This window comes from Trachurus trachurus (genome assembly GCF_905171665.1).
Source record: "Trachurus trachurus genome assembly, chromosome: 13".
NCBI lineage: Eukaryota > Metazoa > Chordata > Actinopteri > Carangiformes > Carangidae > Trachurus > Trachurus trachurus.
Window position 1 is genome coordinate 10,228,262 of NC_139892.1, and position 22,785 is coordinate 10,251,046.

Genomic DNA, 22,785 nt, shown 5'->3' on the forward strand with positions numbered 1-22,785 from the left:
TCACCGCTGACAGCTGGACGCCGGGCGCTGTATGGCCGTTAGAGCTGGAATGTCATTCACACTTCTTCCTTTCACTATTTCCTTCCCCTTTTTTTTTTCTTCATCTCATCTCCTTTATCACTTCTCTCGTCCATCTTCCCTCCCCCCTTGTCTCCCATTTATAAAGGTGATAGGGTTATCAGAGTATGAGCAGTTGTTTCCTCCCCGATCCATTTTTATCTATGCGTCCGAGGATTAATTCTCCAGTCACACATCCTGCTCAGCCAATCAACTTCCTCACCCCCGGCCCTCCCCACTTTGGTTTGTTTTTGAGATGGGGAGGAAAAAAAAAAAAGCCAATTGGATTCTTTGTCACCTCAATCGAGTGCCTCCGCCCCGGCATCCCCTCGTTCCGTCTCCACATATCAGGAAAACACATCTTCATTTTGGCTTGGTCATTTGACTACAGCAATAACTCTGTATGACTTCATTTAAAATGCTGTTTGGCACGATTGTGACTGTCCTGTCAGTTGGTATTAGAGAGATGGGTTACTTAGGGATGTGATTTGTATGTACAGTATGTGTGTATGTGGGAGAGAGAAGCGGGGTGGTTGAGTGGAGGCTGTTAGGGATGCTGTACAGAGACAAAGCTTCAATAATAACCTCGCTGAAGAAACAATCTGAAAGAGAGAAACACCGAAATATTGTTTCGTTTTTTTCCCTTTTTTTGGTAAAACACGGTCGATACAGAGGAACGGAGCAGGTTTATTTTAGTTCAACACAGCAAGTCCTGCTAAAGTTGAATACCATATGAATTCCCACACAATGCAGTTCTCAGATATCTGTTCAGCATTATCAGCTTAGCGTTCCTTAAGTACAGTGGCCCTGAGAGCTCAACGCACTGCAACTTAAGAAAACACATGCACAAAGCCAAATGTGCTACAAATAAAAAAAAGTTTGAAAACATATGTAGCCTAAATACACAGAAAACATCTTCATCAATTTGACCAATCAGGCCTGGCTAAAGACGAGGCTAAGCTAACAAGACAGCTAACCATTAGTATTGTTGGAAAACAAGGTGAGTTTGTTCAGTATGTACTGTTAGCGCAGTCGAGTTTTGAGTCAGGGTGATGAAGTTGTTTTCTGAAATCTTTTTATACATTTTGTTAAGGTGCAGTGTGTTGACCTCCTGGGCCCACCACTGAAGCCACCACTACAAAAAAAAGTTTTTTGATTTTTAGCTGTTTTTTAAAGAAGATGAACAATTACAACCAATATAAGAGCAAGACTCCAGGGTATAACAGGAATATGAGTGCTGTGCATCCTTTATTGTTGAGCCACTGAGTAACTTTAATGGAGCAGTTGGGCTTTAAGTGCCCTGTTTATGGACAAATTGACAACAGTTGTTGAGAGCTGGCAGAGTCTGTTACTTTTCACAGCAACTGATTGTACGGCTGTTGACACTTTTAATCAGGTAACCCATAAGCTTTAATGATTTACTTCCAAACAATGCTTTTTTTTTTTATGTGTGAACGTTGTGGATGGCCAATCAGACGTGAGAGCTAATGTGATGAGACTGTAGTCGGTTGTTTTAGTCTTGGCAATTAAGGTTTATTACCACTGACTCATAAATCTCATGCAATCGCTTTCAGAATTTGACATTTCAGCACATATTTCCTCCTCCTGAACACACACACACATACTGCAGCTGACAGTTTAGACAGCCCTCTTTCTAACCTATACAGTGAGTCGCAGAAGTCTCTCTAATTCTTCTGTTGACCTATCAAATAGCATGGTTTATTGGGGGAAGAGATGAAAAGTTCATGGTTATGAATAAATGTTAAGTGAGGGAAACCGTCCGAGTATATGAAAAATGAGGTTGAGACAGAATAGAGAAAAAAAGGATAAGATGAAACCCATATCAAGATGAAATATTGTATCATAATATCATATTCTGTGTTTATGGTCACTTATGCTAATTCCTACTGCAAATATTACATCAACTAAAAGTAATGATATTTTGTAAACACCATTTATCAGTCGCATTGGCCAAGACAACCAATGAATTGTAAATAAGGACATCAGAAACCACAGTGGTGACACTGGTGAACTTGTGAATAGCTGTATTTAAGATAGATTTTTTTATATATACAGTATATAACCTTTATTTATACAGATAATATCATTGAGACACGAGTTCTCATTTCCAAGAGAGAACTGTTTTTCATATGCATATATTTACGTTAGCTGTCACGTTCCACACAGTTACAAACATGAATACCAAAGAAGAAAAGAAAAAAAAACTAATGGAAATTTCACAATAAATCAAAATATTAAAAGGAAGAAAAAAATACACATCACTACAAGCCAGGCAAAAATATTTATGATAATCACTAATCAGTAGTAAAACAGACCCCTTAACAATGTAGTTTATTTTCCTCTTCATTCTAGATTGAGTGAAGGCTTGATTGTGTGTTTTGACAAAATGTAATGAAAAACCTAAAGCGACAGAGCACGCACTAAAGAATTGTTGAAGGCGCATTGTTTGCAACACCTCCCGTGCCTTTAAAACCATTATGTAATGGCAGTGTGGCACTGCAGGGGCAGGAAAAGCCAAGTGACTTAGCAGTGTGTGTCTTGGTGTTTTGTCAGATTAATGCACAAGGATATTTTCGAATTATTCATATATTTACTTTACTGAATGGGCTCGATCCACAGCAGGCAATGAATGCGCGTCATGAGTGGATTCTATTGTACGTAGGTCTCGGTGCGCTCTGTGAACAATAAACAAGGACAAGGAGCGAATCAGAAGTTTTGCAAAGGTTTCAAACTTTGCTCGGTCACACGGCAACGCTGAACGTTCGTAATGACGTGCTTCTGCCTTTATGCACATATATTTATTCTTTTTTTTCTGAATAAAACATGGCACGCTGAAAACTAATAAATATTTGATGTCACAGTTGTATTCAAGCTATTATGATGAACTATATTTATTCCAGGGTTTGGGTTTAGCAAGAAAAATCCATCCTTTAGCTGCGCCGTTTATCCGTGAAGGGGTCGCACAGAGCGGACACGATGCCAGTCTATCACAGGGCCGACATATAGAGATGAACAACCTCATATTCACACCCATTCATATCACCAATCAACCTACTGTAATGTGCTTGTCTTTGGACTGTGGGAGGAAGCTGGAGAACATGCACCACTCCACTTAGAAAGGCCAAGGTTTTCACACACTGTGCATACCTACATAGGTATACACCTACATAGGTACTGTAGAAAAATGCAATTCATATTCTCAAGGTGTCAGTTTGCAAATGACTGAACGGAAATACCACCGACGACTGAGATGTGTAAGGTTGTTGAAATTATAGGAGTGCTCCCTTATATGAAAAATGAAATAGGTCTAATGGAAATAGCACCTCCGAGTACAGTACATTCATACGTCCAATTTCTGCTGGTGGAGATGCTGCAGTTTCTACAATTGCAAACTTCAGACAGCAGCCGTGACAGGAAGTACAAAAATATAAATAATCACTAACTCAAATGAGAGTGACAGCTGCCTTCTGTGGTTACTCTGAAAACAAAGCACAACAACCTTTTAGAGAGGGTTGCAATCAAGTTTGATTGTTCATTTTTCTCGGAAGAAGCAGGAGTAAATATACGTTTTAATGACAGGCTTGAAATACAACCTCGCCTAATATGTGTGTCGAGCCTGTGAGATTACAGAACCGCGTACGTGCACGCATACCTGAAATTAGAATAGGAAATCCACAGAAAATAAACAGTTACCCCAACTCATTTTCCTGCACTGTGCCCGGTCCAACATTCATCATATTCCAAACCATTGATCATTTTTTGTGCCTTCTGCATATCTGCATACACGATACCGTATCCCAACCACTTCACCCACAGTCTGTGAAAACAATGATGTATGCCCTCTACGTCCTTCATGATTGATTGCATCTTAGCTGCTGACTCACTTTAAAGCAGAATGAACCTTCTTAATTCATCTCAGTTGTTTGTTGTTGCGTTTTTTTCATTAGTTTTTTTTCCAGAGTAAAGGATTCTCCATTTCTCTTGGTCCCTGTTTTATTTGTTTGTTTGTGTGCGTGTGGGAGTGAGAGCAGTAGGAGTGAGGAATAGACGAGGTGATCGCCAGGCAGGATGATCATTAAATGTGGCGTCAGGATGAAACCGCTCCGTGTCGCTTTGAACATCAGTGTCACATCCACACACTACGCAAAGTCCAAAGATTCTTCATTTCACCAGGTGTTCTGTATTTTTATTTATTGTACACAATAAAATCTGTATTAAAGCCTTTACTTTTTCAAAAAGAAAAAAAAGTATATATCTGTCTGAACTCCGACTCTGTGCCAAGCGTCTGGTGGGTCCCCGGTATGACAAGAGAGGCAATCTGTTTTCATGAGCTCAGGTCCCGGGGCAGGAGATTAAATTGCTTATTTGGATCCTGGGTTGAGAAAGTTTACTGTAAGTACCTCTGAGGGCAATTGCAGCAAGAAAAAAAGCTTCTCTAAAGCTTCTCTAAATTCTTCTTTTCAACTAAGAGAATCAGGGTCAGCTTGTGTTTGCATCCATCCTCTCTTAAATAATCTCAATAGTTCCTATAAAGATATGGGAAAGAGTATAAAATGAGAGTAAAGCAGCCAGAAGCTTGATTTTAGTCATATTGGGTGTATTTCAAGCTATGAAACAAGAATAAAAATGCCAGAGTCTCAGAGGTCGAGACCTCTCCTCTCGCCCTGTGCGTGGATAAAGCACGCTCTGTTCTCCGTCCTCTCTTTATAATCTCATTAACCCTAATGTCCTTTTCTTCTTTCTGCCTCCAGTTCCAGCCAACATCTACAAAGTGTCCGAAGACATCACAGTGAATGAGGGCAGTAATGTGACACTCAGTTGTTTGGCCAGTGGCAGACCAGAACCAAGCATCACCTGGCGGCTGCTCAACCCCTCAGGTAAGAGTCATCCAATCAGTACTCATTACAGTGAGTGTCGGTCAAGATGCGTGACCAGCGGTGTGCCAGATTTCATTATCTAGACGCCAGATTTCTTATTGTAGGCAACCTAAAGCAGATAAATCTCATTTAGTTAGAGCACACATTTTGGTGCATGTCACATTTTAAAGTGATACGCCAAAAAAGATTTTCATGTCTTGCCTCACTCCCGAGTCCATGACAAGCAGATAGACACCATCCTTTCAACTGTGCGTGCAGTAACAAGGGAGATAGAGCCATATCGCCCGTAATTAGCTTAGCTCAAATGCTGGAAGTGTATAGGTAGTGTTAGCCTGCCTCCTACCCGAGCCGAAATCAGCAGTCAGAAGCTGATTTCATTTTAGCTCTAAACTCTGTAAATACATCACTTTATCGACATTTCAAACATTTTTAGGCGAGAAAGTAGCCATTTACATCAGCAGTGTTTCGTTAATTTGTCTAAATACCAGCTTAGGGGGCAAAGCAAAAAAACGGACACGGAGCGTTGTAAAAGGTTTGACACCAGAAATGATATCTAGGACCTTCAAGGATTAAAACCTGGGTGGACAACCCGGTCAACTAGCTGCTTGAAAGCTACAGGGGTCCAAAACCCCTTTCTTGGGTCATTTTGCTGGCGAAATGATGTAAATGCAAATATTTAGGTACTACAATGGCATAAATAGTCATACAACTATAACATTTGGCAGAGAGTATCTTGACACATAGGGGGAGGCATGAAAAAAAGATTCTGGGGTTTGTTGCAACTCGATTTTAAGATATCACCCTCAACATCCCAAAAAAGACCAAAAAAAGTACTGTTCACCTGACAAATTCTCATGAAAATTATGATTTTTCAGCACTTTATGGAGAATATCTATGCCTAACATGTATATAGAAAATTTCCTTAATTCATAAGCTTCCATTTGAGTCCAAGATAGCCTTTTTATCTCAAAAGCCCCACTTGCTGTGGCCAATGGTCTTCTCTATCTATCTGTTCACTTTGGGGAGACCAGAAATAGAATGTTTTCTGATCATGCCAGTTAACATGTAGTTTTTCACAATAGGTGTTGCATTGTTTGGAGACAGCCTGTAGCTTTCCAGTAGCTAGTAGAAAGGCTATCTTGGACTCAAATGGAAGCTTATGAATTAAGGAAATTTTCTATATACATGTTAAGCATAGATATTCTCCATAAAGTGCTGAAAAATCATAATTTTCATGAGAATTTGTCAGACGAACAGTACTTTTTTTGGTCTTTTTTGGGATGTTGAGGGTGATATCTTAGAATCGAGTTGCAACAAACCCCAGAATCTTTTTTTCATGCCTCCCCCTATGTGTCAAGATACTCTCTGCCAAATTTTATAGTTGTATGACTATTTATGCCATTGTAGTACCTAAATATTTGCATTTACATCATTTCGCCAGCAAAATGACCCAAGAAAGGGGTTTTGGACCCCTGTAGCTTTCCAGCAGCCAGTTGACCGGGTTGTCCACCCAGGTTTTAATCCTTGAAGGTCCTAGATATCATTTCTGGTGTCAAACCTTTTACAACGCTCCGTGTCAGTTTTTCAAAAAACTGGGATTTTGCCCCCTGGGCAGCTGTTTACATTTTGTTAGGACGAATTCGGTGCTACTCAAGCTAGACGTTGTGACCAACGCACTTCCGGATACTTTCATAATATAAAACACCCGTTGCCCTTTACATACAGAAAACCATGACGATAGAATTTGTGCTTTTACTTTGAAATAGGAAGCTAACCTACCCTCGATGTAGCTAGCTTGAACCAAAATAAACCGTCTTTGCTTGAACTCTCCGTTTTGACCGAACTCGTCCCGTTACCGGCATTTGACCGCTCAAGATGCCTTACCGGAAAGTTTTGTCAGCTCTGAGACGAAGATTGGTCCGTTTAGAGTTGCTGAAGAGTGTCTCTGATGGCTTTAAGTGGAGGCAGGCTAACACTACCTATACACTTCCAGTGTTTGAGCTAAGCTAATTACGGGCGATATGGGCTCTCCCTTGTTACTGCATGCACAGTCGAAAGGATGATGTCTATCTGCTTGTCATGGACTCGGGAGTGATAAGACACGTAAAAAAAATTTTTTGACGTATCCCTTTAAGTCTCTCCCATGTAAATTAATATGTTATTCAGACAGGCAAAAACAAGATCACACAACATCAAATCAAAACATATACTCACACACACACACACACACACTGACTAGACATTAAGCTCATATCAGGTCCAGACTCCAGGTGATGCTCCACGGCAGCAGGACTTTGTGATGCAGATTTAGATGCAAACCAATGGACTTAAGGCTAAAACGCAGGGGTGTGGACAGGCTTACCGCAAATTCAATATGTAGTCATTCCCTATGGCTTATGCTCTATAACTTTCCATCAGTTCTCATCACATTTGGTGGGCTGAGTGGAATAAAGCTCCACTGATGTTATTCTTGCCTCATCATCCTGTACTGTAGCCCGGCTCTGGAGATGGGGAACTGATGAGCTCAAGTTAGGGACCTCATCTGGAAGGTGTATGCAAAATGGCTAAGAGAGCTTTTCAAATTTTAGTCACTAGCCCTCTTATTGTTTTCTTTTTTTTTCAAGACACTTAAGACACTTTCATCTGCGCCTCCTCCCATCGTATCCACAATCTCATTTCATACCAGCGAAAGCAATAAGTCTCAATGATCTGTTATCGGACACACTTGAGACCACCGTTGAATTCATCTGGGCCTCCTTCCACTTTACACACAGCCTTCAGATGATCTTGAAATGTGGCCAGATTTAATTCTGACTTTTTCTTGATATTGTTTTTATTTATCAATTTACCTTTACACATAATGAATGTTGAGTATTATGTGGAGAAGGAAAATCACTTGTAATCAAGCAGCCCAGACCAGAGGTGCTCAGTCACAAGTGGTTGAGGCTACAACATTTTCAATGTTACAGAAAACTGTTCATAACGAATTAATTAAAATATTTCTGTATTCGCGCTAGTTGTGCAATCAAGTCATTAAACCGAGGCACACATGTTGACCCAATGTCAGCTCTTGTCATCTGAATAAGTCCACAATTATTCTACATTTTCACGATTACCCATTCTGCAAATTCACATTTCCCTTTTTCAACCTTGGCTCCTTCTTCTGATAGCAAGCTTGTATTGTAGTATTGTATTGAATAAGAGGCTTCTAGACTAAATCGATCTGCACAGATCCACCTCTAGTAAGGCTATGTTTATGTTAATGATTATTTAACCATTAAGAGAGGTTTCTTATCCAGTAGGTTCTCACATATTTGCACATGCCATCTAGGAATGCAGAAGGGGGTTGTTGATATAAATCTCCACATATGTGCATCACTCAAACAGAGGTGAATGTGTTGCTTGGGGATTTAATCCAATTTCAGAGAAAAAGATAAATGTCCCCAACTGCTGATACGCTTGTAGTGTGATGAATGAAGATGCTCAAGTTGACAACATCTCAGTTTGATAACGGCCCCGTGTTGATTGAAAACCGTTCTGTTTGCGTGTCTGTATCAATTACCGCGTCATTTTGTCAGCGCATGTTCCATCAAATACATTTGTTTCTTGTTCCTGGAAGCGGGGCAGCGTGGATAGGTGTGTTTGCTTCTTTTGTCTTTTTTCATTAAAACAGAGGAGTGATTTGTTCAGCCCAATCCTGTGAGCCTAATAGATCTAACTGGCTGCTATACAGATCGGTGGTAATGAGTCAAAGCACTTCATTTTCCTCCTGCAAAACTCAGGGGGAGCCTTTGTGGCTCACAAAGTTATTGTCGGTAAAGCCTTTTTGTAAGTTTAGACGATTTTTGTTTTTTTATATAAAAAAAAAGGAACTGGATTTTTTTCAAGCTGCAACAGACTTCACCTTAGTAACTACACCTCTGCAGATTCAGTACAGTCACCACATACCAAAGCTGTCCTTTTTATTCTTCAGTTTTTCATTTTTTCTGTTTTGTTGAGGAAGTAGTGGGCAGACCACCTTTGACAAGTCTTTGTTCCGTATTGAAAAGAGTATGAACAGTGAAACAGAAGCAGTGTGATAGAAGCAAAATCCTGTCAGTGTCCTGGAGGGATTGGATCCTGGGCACATGTGGCTCCTGAGATGGGGGTCCCACACTATTTGCAAAGGCTGGCACTGTTTTTACTGTTTGTTGTTGTTTGCGGGCGTCTTTCGCCCCAGAATCCATAAGTCCAACCCAGTTCCGAGAGCATGTCGCGGACTGCTGAGAGAGATAATGATGTCTGGCAGCCTGTGGTCTCATTGCTTCACGCCTTCGCCTGCCTGGGCGGAAACGCCACTTCGCTCAGCTATGGCGAAGCTCTCAACTATTCGCTGGGTCCACAGATGTTCATGAGACACACATTGTCATTCCTAGACTCGAGTACCTTATTCAGAGGCAGAGTCACTTATGCTCAATATGGCCATTTCCACACATTTCACTTCAAATAAACTGCATTTTTATAGTTATATTAGGATGTAAAGGGGCCACAGTTGTGATTACATTAAAGCACAAAACTGTATTTTTTAAAATGATCACCTGCAGGCCTGTAACAATAGGAAAAAGGAGCATCCACTGCAGTTATTTGGTATAAGAGCAACAGCAGATGAATATTTTTAAAAAAAGAAGGGAAATGAAGACATGGGGGAAAAAGGGAAGAATAATATTGACAATAAAATAATAATAAAAACAAACGAATTAATAATTGAAATTCAGTATGGTGCATAATGGATTTCCCCAATTCTATTTTTGGGTCAACAGAAACAGAAGTTTGAATCAGAGTGCCATGAAATGCATGGAAATAAAATAAAATCCAGTTAGTTGCATGAGTGACCAATGAATAGTAAGAGCTAATAATGAATAATGCAAGCTAACCTGCCTCATACAGCTAGCAAACATCCACACAGTCAAGCTAGCATGGCTAATGGCTAATTACACAGAACTGACACTGCTGCTCTGTTGAGATAAGGTGAGGCTGTAAAAGCTAAATTAAGAACCAAACTATTTTGAAACGCCTTACCAGCCTTTGAAATTCTTGTCATCTGTCAGTCGTTTGTTAACAGGTTCATGCCGTGTCTGAAATCAGTGCAGATAAAGTTCAGTTTGTGACTATAGACTGCGGCTCAAGTGGAGCTCATCCTTGCGTAACCGCATGCATATTCATGCTGTGGGTGATGATTTCGTGCACATGTTGCTGTTCACGAAGGTGTGAAAATTCACTGGCACTCACACACAAGATGGAAACAAGATGAACTCACTACATTCTGCCATATCCCCTGTGCTCCCATTCTCCTGATGCCCTCCAGCAACTACATTATTCACTCATTATTCACTTTCAGCCTGACCACAGAACTCATTTAAACCCACAATCCTCAATTCACTTCCAGTTCTGACCAAAGATTGAAACATATGGACCTTCTGCAAAACCATATTTAGTAACTGCCCCACGCACAAAATCAATCAATCATGGGTTTGAACACAAACACATTCATACAGAAAAGTTTCTTTGAAATGAGGGCACTGCCGTTATCTTTTCCAAAGCCGTATGAGGCAACAGTCCTTGAGATTAATGACAATTATCCAGACATATGAGGCTCTGACAGACGGATGACACACTGTTTCTCTTTGGCTTTTCTTTTCAACTGGAAATCTTTCCCTCAGAACTGAACAGTTTGTGTTAAATGAGAAATTATTTAAAGGAAACCAATTTGCATGCCCTTGACAAAAGAACAAACCATGCTTTACTGTTTGAAGAATAAAGACATGTTGACACTTTTTCAAAATTAGAAAAGCCCCAGCGGAAATGTGCGAGCTACAGCTTCAGCTGTTTGCGAGCAGCTCCTCCTAGATATAGCTCCCATCCTTGTTGTTGTTGTTATTATTGTAATCTGGGTCACAGCGCCCCACCTCTTTCCTGTTGTGATTGGTCATCTGAAGTTTTCTTTGTCTTACAAAGCACTTTACTCTCACCAGAAATAAACACGGCTTTCTGTTTTGCCCATCGCTTTTGTAAGCATTGACTTTGAAGCAGAGAGTTGTGCATAAAGATGCTTCTTTGTTGCAATATGGTAGTTTAACGATTTTATCTTGTCAATATTAGTTAAACTGAGGAGGAGTTTTGAATAGAAAGAGGAAAAGATGTCAAAAGCTCTGCTGCCAGTGTTCAAATGTGACCACTGCCTTGATCCCTGTCTTTTATAATAATACTGTGAATATTACGTTTTTTTTTCCTATTTGTCAGACAAGATAAGTCCTTTAAAGATATTACTTTGGCCACTGAGAAAGCTCAAAGTGACAAAGTTGACTAAATCAACCGATTCGCCAAAAATGAATTTAATCACCGGTTGCAGCTTTTCAGCCTGCAGTACTAACATGCCTCTCTGTTTTCACCTTTGAGAAATACGTTGAGTGCATATTAATAAGTCAACTACAGAGTCTGAGTAAATTAAACCCAATGGGTAATGTGGTTGTTTTAAATATATTACTAAACTTGAAATGTGATTCATACCAAAGGGGCGAGCAAAAAAAGAAAGAAGAAAAAAACAGTTTGTAATGTAACAGAAAAATTCAAGACGACCACAAACCAAACTGATTATAACGACCTAGAAAGTCGTCAAACTGCAGATGGTAACGCATCAGCTCTGGATCGCGTCTGTTGTAAAGTTTCGTCTCAGAGGCTGAGAAATAAAACCTGAAACAATCCCATTCAATTCTCATGAGTGACAAATGATACCTCAGATGCTGAAAATGACTGTTTTCAGTCAGCTATCCAAACTAATATTCCATCCTAGGATTTGTTTATGAGATAGTTAAATGCTACTCGCTTACGGTATCTCAGGGTGTCCATACTCATTACGTTTCTACGGGGTCGTCCAAGCCAAAGCTGTTCTCTACAATCTTATTTCTCTGTTATTGCTGCCTGTGTGTCACAGGGCTACCACAAAGCTAATTAGATTAAAACTGATCCCCGAGGTTTCCTAATGACAGAATGTGTAGACTGAAAGATAAACAGCTTTTTCAGTCCTGAGGATAGCATATGTGTTTGCATATTCAAAACACCAAGGGTCCATCAAAGATACTGTTTGTGTTTGTCACCGAGAGACAAAGTCAGGCAGGTTATTGCTTTTGCGTCACATCACTACACTTGTAATTAAGGGATTGTGGGACTGAATTGAATGAATTTTCCCGAGGTCTCATAATACCTACGACGTCTTTGGAGCTGGACGGAGATAGAGATTTTTTACACCTGCTGTGCCAGGACTGCAGAGAGTCAGGTTATGAAATGAAGAATGCTAAGGCTTGGTAAATATTACAACCATTTGAGCATGATCTAAGATGACAATAGTGCGGGGGATGTTTCATTATGAGTAGGGATGTGGACTTTAGTGGGCAAACAAGCAAACAAGGTGCTTATTAAAGTGGTACATGCAGCAGTTCACCTAAAGCGTTTTATTTGTTCTTTGGCTTACACTGCCAAAGCAGATAACGAGCAAAGTGAACAGTTACCAACATTTATCAGAAATAATTGCCCGAATAAAAAGGTTAACTCTTTGCTTCAAACACAACGTGTAGAAGATGTCAAGTGGCCATTATCTTATGTTGTATCCATTGTTGCCACAGTGGAATATGTTTTATTTTAAGTTACAAAGCCCTCCATCAGCTGCAGAAGCAAAGGAGGAGATCAGACTAGCTTAAACCTGGAAGATCGCTGTTCTTTTCACATAACCTATAGTCGGCAGCTGTTGTCTGTCCTACTGAGTTAGTATTATGATTTTACCCAATGTCCTTCATGTTAAAGGAACTATATTATTATTAAAGGCAGTTTTCTCTTCTCTCTGGTCGCTTCACAAGAGCTTTGAACATTGTTGTCTAAGCCTTTGTATAGAAGAATTTAGGAGGAGAGACCTTTATTTCATTTTCTGAGCAGAGCTAGCATGTCGTCAGTGAGTCGCTATGGGAAAGTGTCAAGAAGAGCCGGGGCTAGCTGGTTAGCATGCTAACTTCAGGAGAGGAAAAGATGTGATGTAGACAACGTTTAGAATTGCTGTTGCATTCCTCTCTGCCAGAGACAGAGGAATGAAGTTTGTAAGGAAGTAAAGGAATTAAGTTTGATGCTAAAATTTGAACTTGACCGCTGGTAAACACTTGTTAATGCTAATATTATGTAACCTACAACTAGGTCATTTAAAAACCCTAAAAAAAAGTATTTTCTCTTCGCTTCATAAGTACCACACACACACATGTGCACCCAAAAAACCTTTTGGGAATTCAAAATGTCACTTCTCTCTCATGTACTTATAACACCACAAGAATATTAAGGCTGTAGCCTAAAGCTGATTTGCAAATAGCGGGTTGGTAAAGAGGAAGTTCAGGGAGAATGGAGGACATGGAGCAAAGAGCCACAGGTCGGACTCAGACTTTCGGGCCGCTGGGGTCAGAATTAAGCCTGATGACATGTGCTCTCCACCAGAGAGTGGCTTACTGCTGTCTACTGCCTTTTTTTCTTTTTCTTTTTTTCCACAGCACTGGGAGCTTGTTAGTCTACTACTGCTCAGTGATGAACTTCTCCTGTCCATTCGTAGGCCAGTACTGGTTTGTGTTCACTTAGCGTTGCATTATTCACAGCACTTTTCTGAGGATTGAAGGCAGTTTTTTGAATACAAAGTTGGCCTTGTGAAGATTAAAATGCAAACACCGTATCCATTAATAATAGCCTTTTGGTGATGAGAGGCATTTCGTGTTTGTTTTGTTGTCAGGCACTTCTCTGTTATTTAGTGTCAAGTTGGATATAGCTACTGGAGATTTTGGAAGAATATGAAAAATCCTCTCTCAGGCTCAATTACGACTTGGACATTGATGTGAACGCTATTTACAAGCCAGAAACAATAACTCCAGAATGACAGTCGATGGCTTGTTTGGCCACTGTCAGTCAAATCTAATCTAACCCGAACTCGAAGAGCCAAACTGAAACAACATATTTTGTTATTTAATTTGAAGGACTTTGTGCTTTTTGCAGCTGTAATGAAAGATTAAAAATCTCAGTCTCAATCGCAGACTCAGTTCCTTGTCTCTGGTGAGAAGATTTATGTTATGAATCAATAAGCATTAATGGCTTTTAACTCGATTCCTTTTTGTGGGTGTAATTCATCAAGAGTATAAGTGTTGCCATCATTTTATACCTCCACTGCGGTGCATGCATAGAATTTAAGAGTGAGAATTTCAACTCACAGCTACAGTCCAGCTTTAGTTCATTATGATAACCAGCTGAGAAACCACAGGAAAAACACAACAAACATCTGTCATGTGTCTCATTAGGTAGGTTCCTCTGACCACACTCACCGAGGGTATCAAGGGAGACTTTGAAGATCTGAGGTGGACATAGTATATAATGTTGCCTGCAGAAAGCAGCGTGACATCTGTTTTACCTGAGTGAGACGCTGCACTGTTTTGCAGCCCTTGTACTTTTTATCAAATACTTTTTTGCTCAGCCTCTGCACAGGCGGCACTGTGAATATTGACCGCAGACCTCGTAGCTCTGACTAGTGAGGCGGATGATCAATAGCTCATGGAGGGCCGGGGCGGAGAGCAGAGGTGAAGGGACATTCAGCGGGATGGGGGGAAGAGGGAGAAGATAAAAGAAGATAGGCGGTGGAGTTCGGTACAGTGTGTGTGTGTGTGTGTGTGTGTGTGTGTGTGTGTGTGTGTGTGTGTGTGTGTGTGTGTGTGTGTGTGTGTGTGTGTGTGTGTGTGTGTGTAAGGGAGTGAGTGAGTGCACACGCACGGCACGGCCGAGTATGTGTGTGCAAAATCTCCCGTGCCTGTGCAACATGTGCTGAGACCTGCAAACGTGTTGATCTTTTTAGCTGGCTGGTTCCCAGCTTGAGTCCGCTCCTGTTCTGTTTAATTCTCCCAGAATAGTTGCTAAAGGTCGAACACTGGAGGTCCTGGGCGGTGGGAGGCTGGGAAAATGGAGGCACCCCATCAAGCTCGATGAGGGGGGAAATGGAGCCGCTGGTCAAGCAAGGAATCCTTCACTGCACGCCTCTCAGACCACCAAAATAGAAGTCAGACAAGTATGAAAAATACATGCCCTCTGGCCGCCTCTGGTATCCCAAGGCATGACAGAGGAGCCACACAGAGCTGGGGAGTGGTGGTGGGACTGGTGGAAGTTATGTTATCCTCAGGGAAGAAAGAGAAACAAGGGGAAAAAAAGGGGGAGATGAGCAGGAGGTGGAAGGGAGAACAGAATCAGTGTTTTAGTATGCAAATGGGCAGTTTCATTAGATGTGCAATCATTCTTATCATTAGTTATAGTAACTCCAGTAGTTAATTAATGTTCAATTATGCATTCGAGATCCTCTCACCTCTCTGGTGTAATAGACTTTGTCAGTCATTCGGCGCTGCAGGGAGGACTACCACAGTGAACCTCAGATCCGCTCGAGCAAAGACACACACATCTGGACATCTGAGGAGCTCGCACACAGAGACAGAGAGAAGGAGAGAGAGAAGGAGCAGGAAGACGCAGATGATTTAAATTCCAGTCATAAAGACGCCTGGGTTACACTGCTGCACTCTGGCAGCTGACGAACGTCGGCATGGAGCATCCTGTAACCAAAATATCAACTTCCTCATCACCTATTAACTGTCCGTCAGCTGCCGTGTTTACCGCCGCAGTGTCCTTGAGCAACACGTCGAACCCCTTAAGGTGCTCTGGATAATAGCATCAGGTGACTGTAAATGGGTGAGCTATGAATCTACCACAACAGTTTCATTGCAACAGAGACATCTGTCCAAATGAATTGATTTGGACCGCAGCCCGCGCTCCTACGCTATATGATCCTGAATATTGAAGTCATAACCCTTTTATAACAGTGCTTGGCAGGGCAGTCTTTTAGAGGTTTGATGCTGAGTGCCCTTGACATTCCTCCTACGCTGGCTCCAGTGGTGTCGGCCATGCTCCAAGCCCATGGCTCGGGGAAAAAGTCTCCCCCAGCACTGTCACCTTGTCTGGAAAGCTCTCTCTCTCCCTGTTCCTGCTTTGTCTATCCATCCTCCAGCTGTCTTTCTGTCTTCCTCTCCCTCCATTTCCACCGAATGTCTCCTCCTCTTTCCATCATCCTCCCATCTCTTCCCTCAGCAGAGTATGACAGTCACTTCAATTGTCCTTTCTACACCTCATCTCACTGTCTAGGGAGAGACATGGAGCTAGAGAGTGCAGCACGACACACACACACACACACACACACACACATATACACACACAGGCACACATATCTCTGTTTCTCAGGAGGGAGTGGAGCAGGCGAGAGTGGAGATACGTATGTGCCTCGGTAGTGTAACTCCCGCGTAGTAGGAGTGGGAGAGCAGATTAGGCTGGAGACGCACACATACACACACATATACACACATCACATTGTGTGCCAAACTACCAGTGACAGAGAGTAGCTGACAAGCCTGCTGATTGCCAGAGTGAAGTGTAAGTTGATGACAGGTCCTTGTCAGAGCAACCCAGGTCAAACCTCCTGCTCCACGTCTCCAGCTGTGCATGCGTGTGCACGCGCGTGTCGACGTGCGCAGGTTTATGCATGCGTGTGCATCTGTGTCAGTTTCGACGCCAGCTTTTCAGGAAGCGGGAGGAAACAGCTGCTCATCTGTCTCTCAGCAGGTCTCGGATCTGCTGACTGTCACCGTTCACGTGTTTGTTTACAATCGGCACCATCAGCAGCTGGTCTGAAATCAGTCTGCTGTCACACACGTTGCACAGAACATCATGAGCACAGCTTGCCCTGTGTCTACCCATCCTCATTAGGTGTAGTCACCGCTGGGCTGGCTGAACACAGGGGCTCGCACTTGTTTAAAGTCACACAGCTGTACGGAAACTCAGCACTTTTTTATTTCCGTCCCATAAGCACTTTTTCAAGAGCCCCCGAGTCTCACAGCCCCCTCGGGGGACGCAGTATAGCCTGCAGGAGAAGGGAACCCATGACGTGATGGTTTTTTTTGGTTTGAATCCACTTACAAGGTGAGGAACCCTATTACCTCAGTGGCAATGTGAAATCATGTAGTCATACTGGCAGAGGAGTGACAAATCAAAAGAGAAGGTCTGAGTACATGGGAGGAAAGGAACAGGACAAATGCATCAGAATAGGATATGAGATTGCTGATGTGTGAAACAAGGGTTTGGCTATGCTATGGGCGCCACAGTTCCTATAGAAGTCAACATTAAAGGTCACCTAGAGGATCGACTTGTTAGAGTGAGTTCAAATGTGTGAAGTTTGGTTTTAAATGAGCAGTAACTTCTGAGGCCAGCACTAAAAGCTGCTGCTGTGTCTCAAATGGCCCAATGAGATCGACTCCAAAATGAAATCTGAATCTCCGTACATTTCTATGTTAAAATGTCCAATTAAACTTAATTAAGACTTAAAGTTCAGGGCAACTGGGGATGTGCTGCTTTGAATGACAGGTGGGTGAGCGTGTATTGGCCACAAACTGTCATGCTCCAAACTCACGGCCCCACACCGGATTAGTCAAACACTGTCCAGATGACAACAGCAAAAGCTGAGCTTTAAAACTCACTCCCTCGACACCTATGGTGAGGTGCAGTCTTCAAAAGGCAATATCTTATGAATAAAGTTATCATTTTATGAGGAAAAAATCACAATTTTCTAACACCTTTAATAATTGATGAGTATGACTTGTCTCTTAAAATTTTGAATTAAGTGTCACATAGTGATGTTTTATTTAATAAAAAAGTGAATTTAGTCTTTTATACGCATAACATTGCAAGTTGTTCTAGATTAAGTTTGTCCTAATACTCTGAAAGGGGTGGATTTCTATGAAAAAGTCTGATGTTATATGGCTGGCACTGCGACAGTGTGGAGGGGGTTTACTGACCGGACCAGCTGCGAGCTTAGCCTCAGTCACTGCACACAGCTCTCCACACACTCCATCATCAGATTTACAGGCAGTTATGCAGGCGCTACCTTCAGTAACCAAATAAAACTGATAGAGTCATGGTCACGTGGAATGATAAGTGCATGTGACAAGGGTAGGTATAGCTCTTTCGCTTACTGGCAACACACCTCTTTAATCAAATACGTGCATACACACACACAGACACACACATCATCTTCCTACATCTATATTTATATGCACCTTCTGATGACATTTACCAAGACTCAAACCTCAGATCCAGAGATGCAGCAGTGCAGCTATCGCACTGTTAGTGCCAGCGTCTGTCTGACATGAATAAGTGCGGATGTATGAATGACGCCAGCGTGTGTTTACGTATCTTGGCACGCACAAATGGATGTTGTGTGTTTGTGTACTGTATGTGTGTGAGACAGAAAAGGAGAGAGGGGGGCAGATAAAAAATAGTGATAGAGGAGTAAGTGGTGATACTCTGTGCCTGACCTTGCTATCCTTGCTTAACACAAAGCCTCTTTTCCCATGGCAGAACACAAGCCCATAGAATCTATCCAGACATTAATGAGAAGTCCTCCCACAACAATAGGAGAGATCCGTTTATCAGCCGGGAGGAAGAAAGAGTAGACAACCCAACTCCCCTTCATGGGATTTCAATCACTAAACCCCATTCTGTTTTTATCAACAATTAATCTCCTTTTAAGGCCTCAGACTTGAACAGGACAAACAACCACACACAATTTGCGGGGCCACTCTGAGAGAAACCACCCCAAAGCAGCCTCCGAAAACAACAAAGGTATGTGAAGAGTCAGAGAAGATGAAGAAGAAGAAGAAGAAGAAGTAGGAGAAAGAGAGAGTGGGAAAATGAGATAGAGAGAGGAGGAATGACATCGTTCCGAAAAACAGGCGGCTGCACCGCTCCGCTGTGCGTGTAATTTCTCCGGCTCAAGAAGCGGCAAATAAACAGCCGTCTTGTTTTTGGCTCCAACACCTGTGTTATTTCTGCACCGCCAGCAGCAGTGGTAGCAAATGGCTTGTGAATAGAAGTGGAAGTTCTCCTTTTGTCCTCTCACACTGCTGAAAAGATGTAGGATTTCTGCTCAGATGTACGCGATCGCTGCCAAGCATAATACGACATTAGAATTCTGGCAATAAAAAAAGAAAGCGCATTAACACGAGGAGTCCCACGAGGGTATTTTTGAGTTTCCATTTCAAAGGATGTAAAACATGTTATTTTTTCCTAAACGACCCCGGAGTAGGAATGTGTGAGAAGCTTTGTTTATTTAACGTAAGAGGAAATATGTTTAATTTGAAAGCAGCAAAGTTTCTGAGCGCAGTCGTCTTTACAGTACGTACATCGTCTCCAACAAGAGGAATGTGTTGACGGGCGCAGTCTCTTTGTTATTATATGTTGACCCATCATTTAAATCACACCAACTGCCGACAGAAAGATAGCTGCCATGTGGCTGCGTCAGATAAAACCAGGACCAACTGTCCAAACACAAACACAAACACACAAACAGACACACACACATGCTCAAACGGACACACAAACACAAGAGTTAAAGGTCTGAGAGGAGAACGTCCACACACACACACACACACATACTTCCACACTCGTGCAGACAAAAGAAAATAAATGTCGCAGGGTCTTTTATGCTACTCGACTCTGAAGTTTCTCAAATCAGCTGCTTAACATAAATTAGCATTTGGAAAATAAATGTAATGTTTCACACTGTGGTAAAGTGATGCTGATGAATGATGCATGAGGGTATGCAAATGAACGCCATCCAGTTGCTGGCTGAAATTGCTGGTTTGTGATTCGCATCCCTCACCCCCTCTGCCTCCTCTGTCTCCCCCCTCCCTCCCTCCCTCTCTCTGGACCCCACTTATGCTTTGGCAGGATGTAGAGGGGGGAAGGAGGGGAGGAGGGGAGGGTGTGTATGAACCCTACAGCCTAAACGTTGGCACTCCCCGATCTCACCGTTGTCCCCCCCTGCACCTACAAAGCGCTGTAATTGTCATGGAAAAACTTGTAGTTGTTGACTCAAACTTAAATTTTGCGAATGCAATGCAAATCAATATCCAGCAGGCATTTGTAGAAGTGTACTCCTTTCAGCCCCCCCGCCCCCCCTCAACTCGTCCCAACTCGCTTCCAGCCTGCCACTGTTGCATATCCCAAAGGCTGCAGGGCTTTCAACAGAATAATGTGTGGAAATAGACAGCAATTATATGCATTGTCTTTTTAAAATGGCTAACACCAGGCTGCATGGAAAATTTGAGGATGGCAGAAAAACAATTTGAGCTTTGTGTCCAAGAGAAGGTGAAAGCCTGCTTTAAAGAACATTTTTCAATTTCTATTAAAAAAAAAGAACAAAACAATAATTGATTTCCTTGATGTCACTGCTCAGCTATTAGCAGTACATGTTTTCACCTTTTGTCCTTTTTTTCATCTAATTTTCCAACAGATTTCATAAGCTTTCAAATGATAATGGCCAAGGAGACAAGCTGGCTAAAGTGCATGATTTAAGCCGTCACTTCTCAGCCGTAGGCAGCTATAATGCACCTTACTGTATAACTCAATTATCTGCAGATGTTTCCTGTAATTCTCAATTATTACTTGGTTTCTGTTTACCGTACCTTTTTTTTTTTTGGAGTGGAGAGGATTTCTCTCCTCTCTGTGTTTAATATGCTCACATTGTCTCAAACTCCCACATCCGAGGTTTTTACTTTTCAGCAACTCATAAACGCTTTCCAGTGCTTTTAAAAAAAGACCTGGGTTTCCAAGGAAAGGTAATTTCATTAAGGATCTTTTCAGGCTGGGTATATCGTCCTCTCCAATAATCATGGAATAGTTTCATTCTTAAATAAGACGTGCAGCTCCATGGAAATGGGACTCCTCTTGAAAAATTATTACAAGCACGAAATTATACCACTTCCATTTGCTTGCAAAATTACAGCTGCATTCAAGTGAAATATGAACTTCACTTTGTAATTTTGATTTGTTTATCTGCCAGAATCCCACAGTACGGTGGTCTAAACACCTTCTGCCAAGTTTCTATTCAAATGTTGCTCTCAGAGAAAGAAAGAACAGGCAATGCATTAAGCCACGTGTTCTATTGTGAACTCTATTTTTAGAGGAACTTAAGGCAGCTGACAGTCGCACTCCACATCTGTGTTTGAGGAGAAAAAGACTTGAAACATCCGAACATATGCAACAAATACAAGGATTCAAACTCTGACCTCCACTCAAGTTGAGTGTGTGTTCATGTTCATCCATTGCATTAAAAGCCTCCCCATTTCCCGTCTCTCTCTTCACTATGCTATCAATTAAAGGCAATAAAAAGCCCAAAAAATATACTTTAAAAAAAAGAAAAGCCAAAGTCAAAAATGTGTACTTGCATATTTATCTATCACTCAGTCTCTTAGCTGATTGTGATTAATCTAAATTAACAAAACAGCTGTAGTAAACACATTTTACAGGAAGTTGGCAACCGATGAATCCACTGGCAGTTGTTCACGATGAAGCTAGGCAGCAAAACCTGATAATGTTAATTAGCCTAGTTGGTGAAGGAACAAAAAGAAGAAAAATATTGGCTCTTGCTAAAAAACGAAATATGTTGTTCTTTTGTGATGTAGAAAAGCAAAGATTGAGTGAGTGAGTTTGTGTGTTTTCCACTGGGCGACCGGGTCGCTCACCTGCAGCTAGTTTGTCTCAGCAGTTTAACCGGTGTAAATAATAGACAGTGGGTGAACACAGTAGTTGGATTCTCCCTGTTACACTTCACACAACACATCACAGCACGTCCTCTCAAAGCTGTCACCTGAAAAGTTTGTGACCGTCGTGATTTTTGACTGTGAAGCTAACTCTGTCATGTGGTGAAGCTAATTTTAACAAAAGCACCTGCAGGTGCTTTTGTTAAAATTAGCTTCACAGACATCAAAACATACCGTAGTTAGAATTTACCAGCACTTCATTGGTATCACCATAAGTTTTCAATAATGAGCAGCTGCTGTGATCAATGACCAGAAAAAAAATTTAATCAGAATTTAATGATGCACAGCGATATCTTCATCAATTTATGTTACAATTGTTTATTAGCCATATTAGCTATAAACTAGCCGTTTGGCTTTTTCGTGTTTTTAAGCAAATTGCTACACAGTGTGGCTGTAGACCAAGGGTAGTACTGTAAATCATTATTTTATAAGAAACATCAACACATTAAAGCAACTCTACAGCTCCATTTCTCTCTTTCCCTTACGCATGTCCCACTTATCTCTCCGACTGTCTCTAGTTTTATCTGTGTATCTCTAAAATGATAATGATTGACTAACTAGCATCACATAAAGACTAGAAAATGTTTTCCGGTTAAAATGGAAATGCTCCAATGAAATTCTATTGGTGTTAAGAGGTAAATGGGTCTAGAAGGGACAGTATATGGGTCTGGACCACAATATGACAATTTGCGATCCCTGCTCTAGACCCTTTTACCATCAGGAAGTCCCAAAAGTACTTTGCAAGTCACCTATCTTGGTCTATGTGGAAAAAATATAAAAAGATATAGTCACTCCTTGTGCCTTACTCATAGTACTTTTTCCTCTCTGTCACCCTCTTTCCCTTCTCTCTCCAGATTAGCATAAAAATATGATGATATAATATAGTGCAATGTCAGGATTCATGGGGCTTTTCTAATGGCTTTTCTAATGTGCACACTTTGAATCAGTCACTGCGTTCAGTGCTCCCTGAAAACCTTCGAGGAAATGTGTGTGCAACTCGAATGCACGCATGCATGCTTCGTACTCACCATCAAGGCATTAGGCCTCGACACACAGGCGATGGTATGTGTGCATATGCACGCATGTATATA

At 41.5% G+C, this 22,785-nt stretch overlaps 1 protein-coding gene across 1 annotated transcript in view; it reads left to right on the forward strand.

The window, feature by feature from the left end:
* The window catches only part of lsamp (limbic system associated membrane protein), a gene marked incomplete at its 5' end in the record, with an annotated part of 196,830 nt that overhangs the window by 158,507 nt on the left and 15,538 nt on the right, over nt 1-22,785 (forward strand). The window contains one exon of the mRNA XM_083985510.1: nt 4,830-4,955. Coding sequence (XP_083841636.1) covers nt 4,830-4,955 — 126 coding nt within the window. The remainder of the gene's footprint in view (nt 1-4,829; nt 4,956-22,785) is intronic.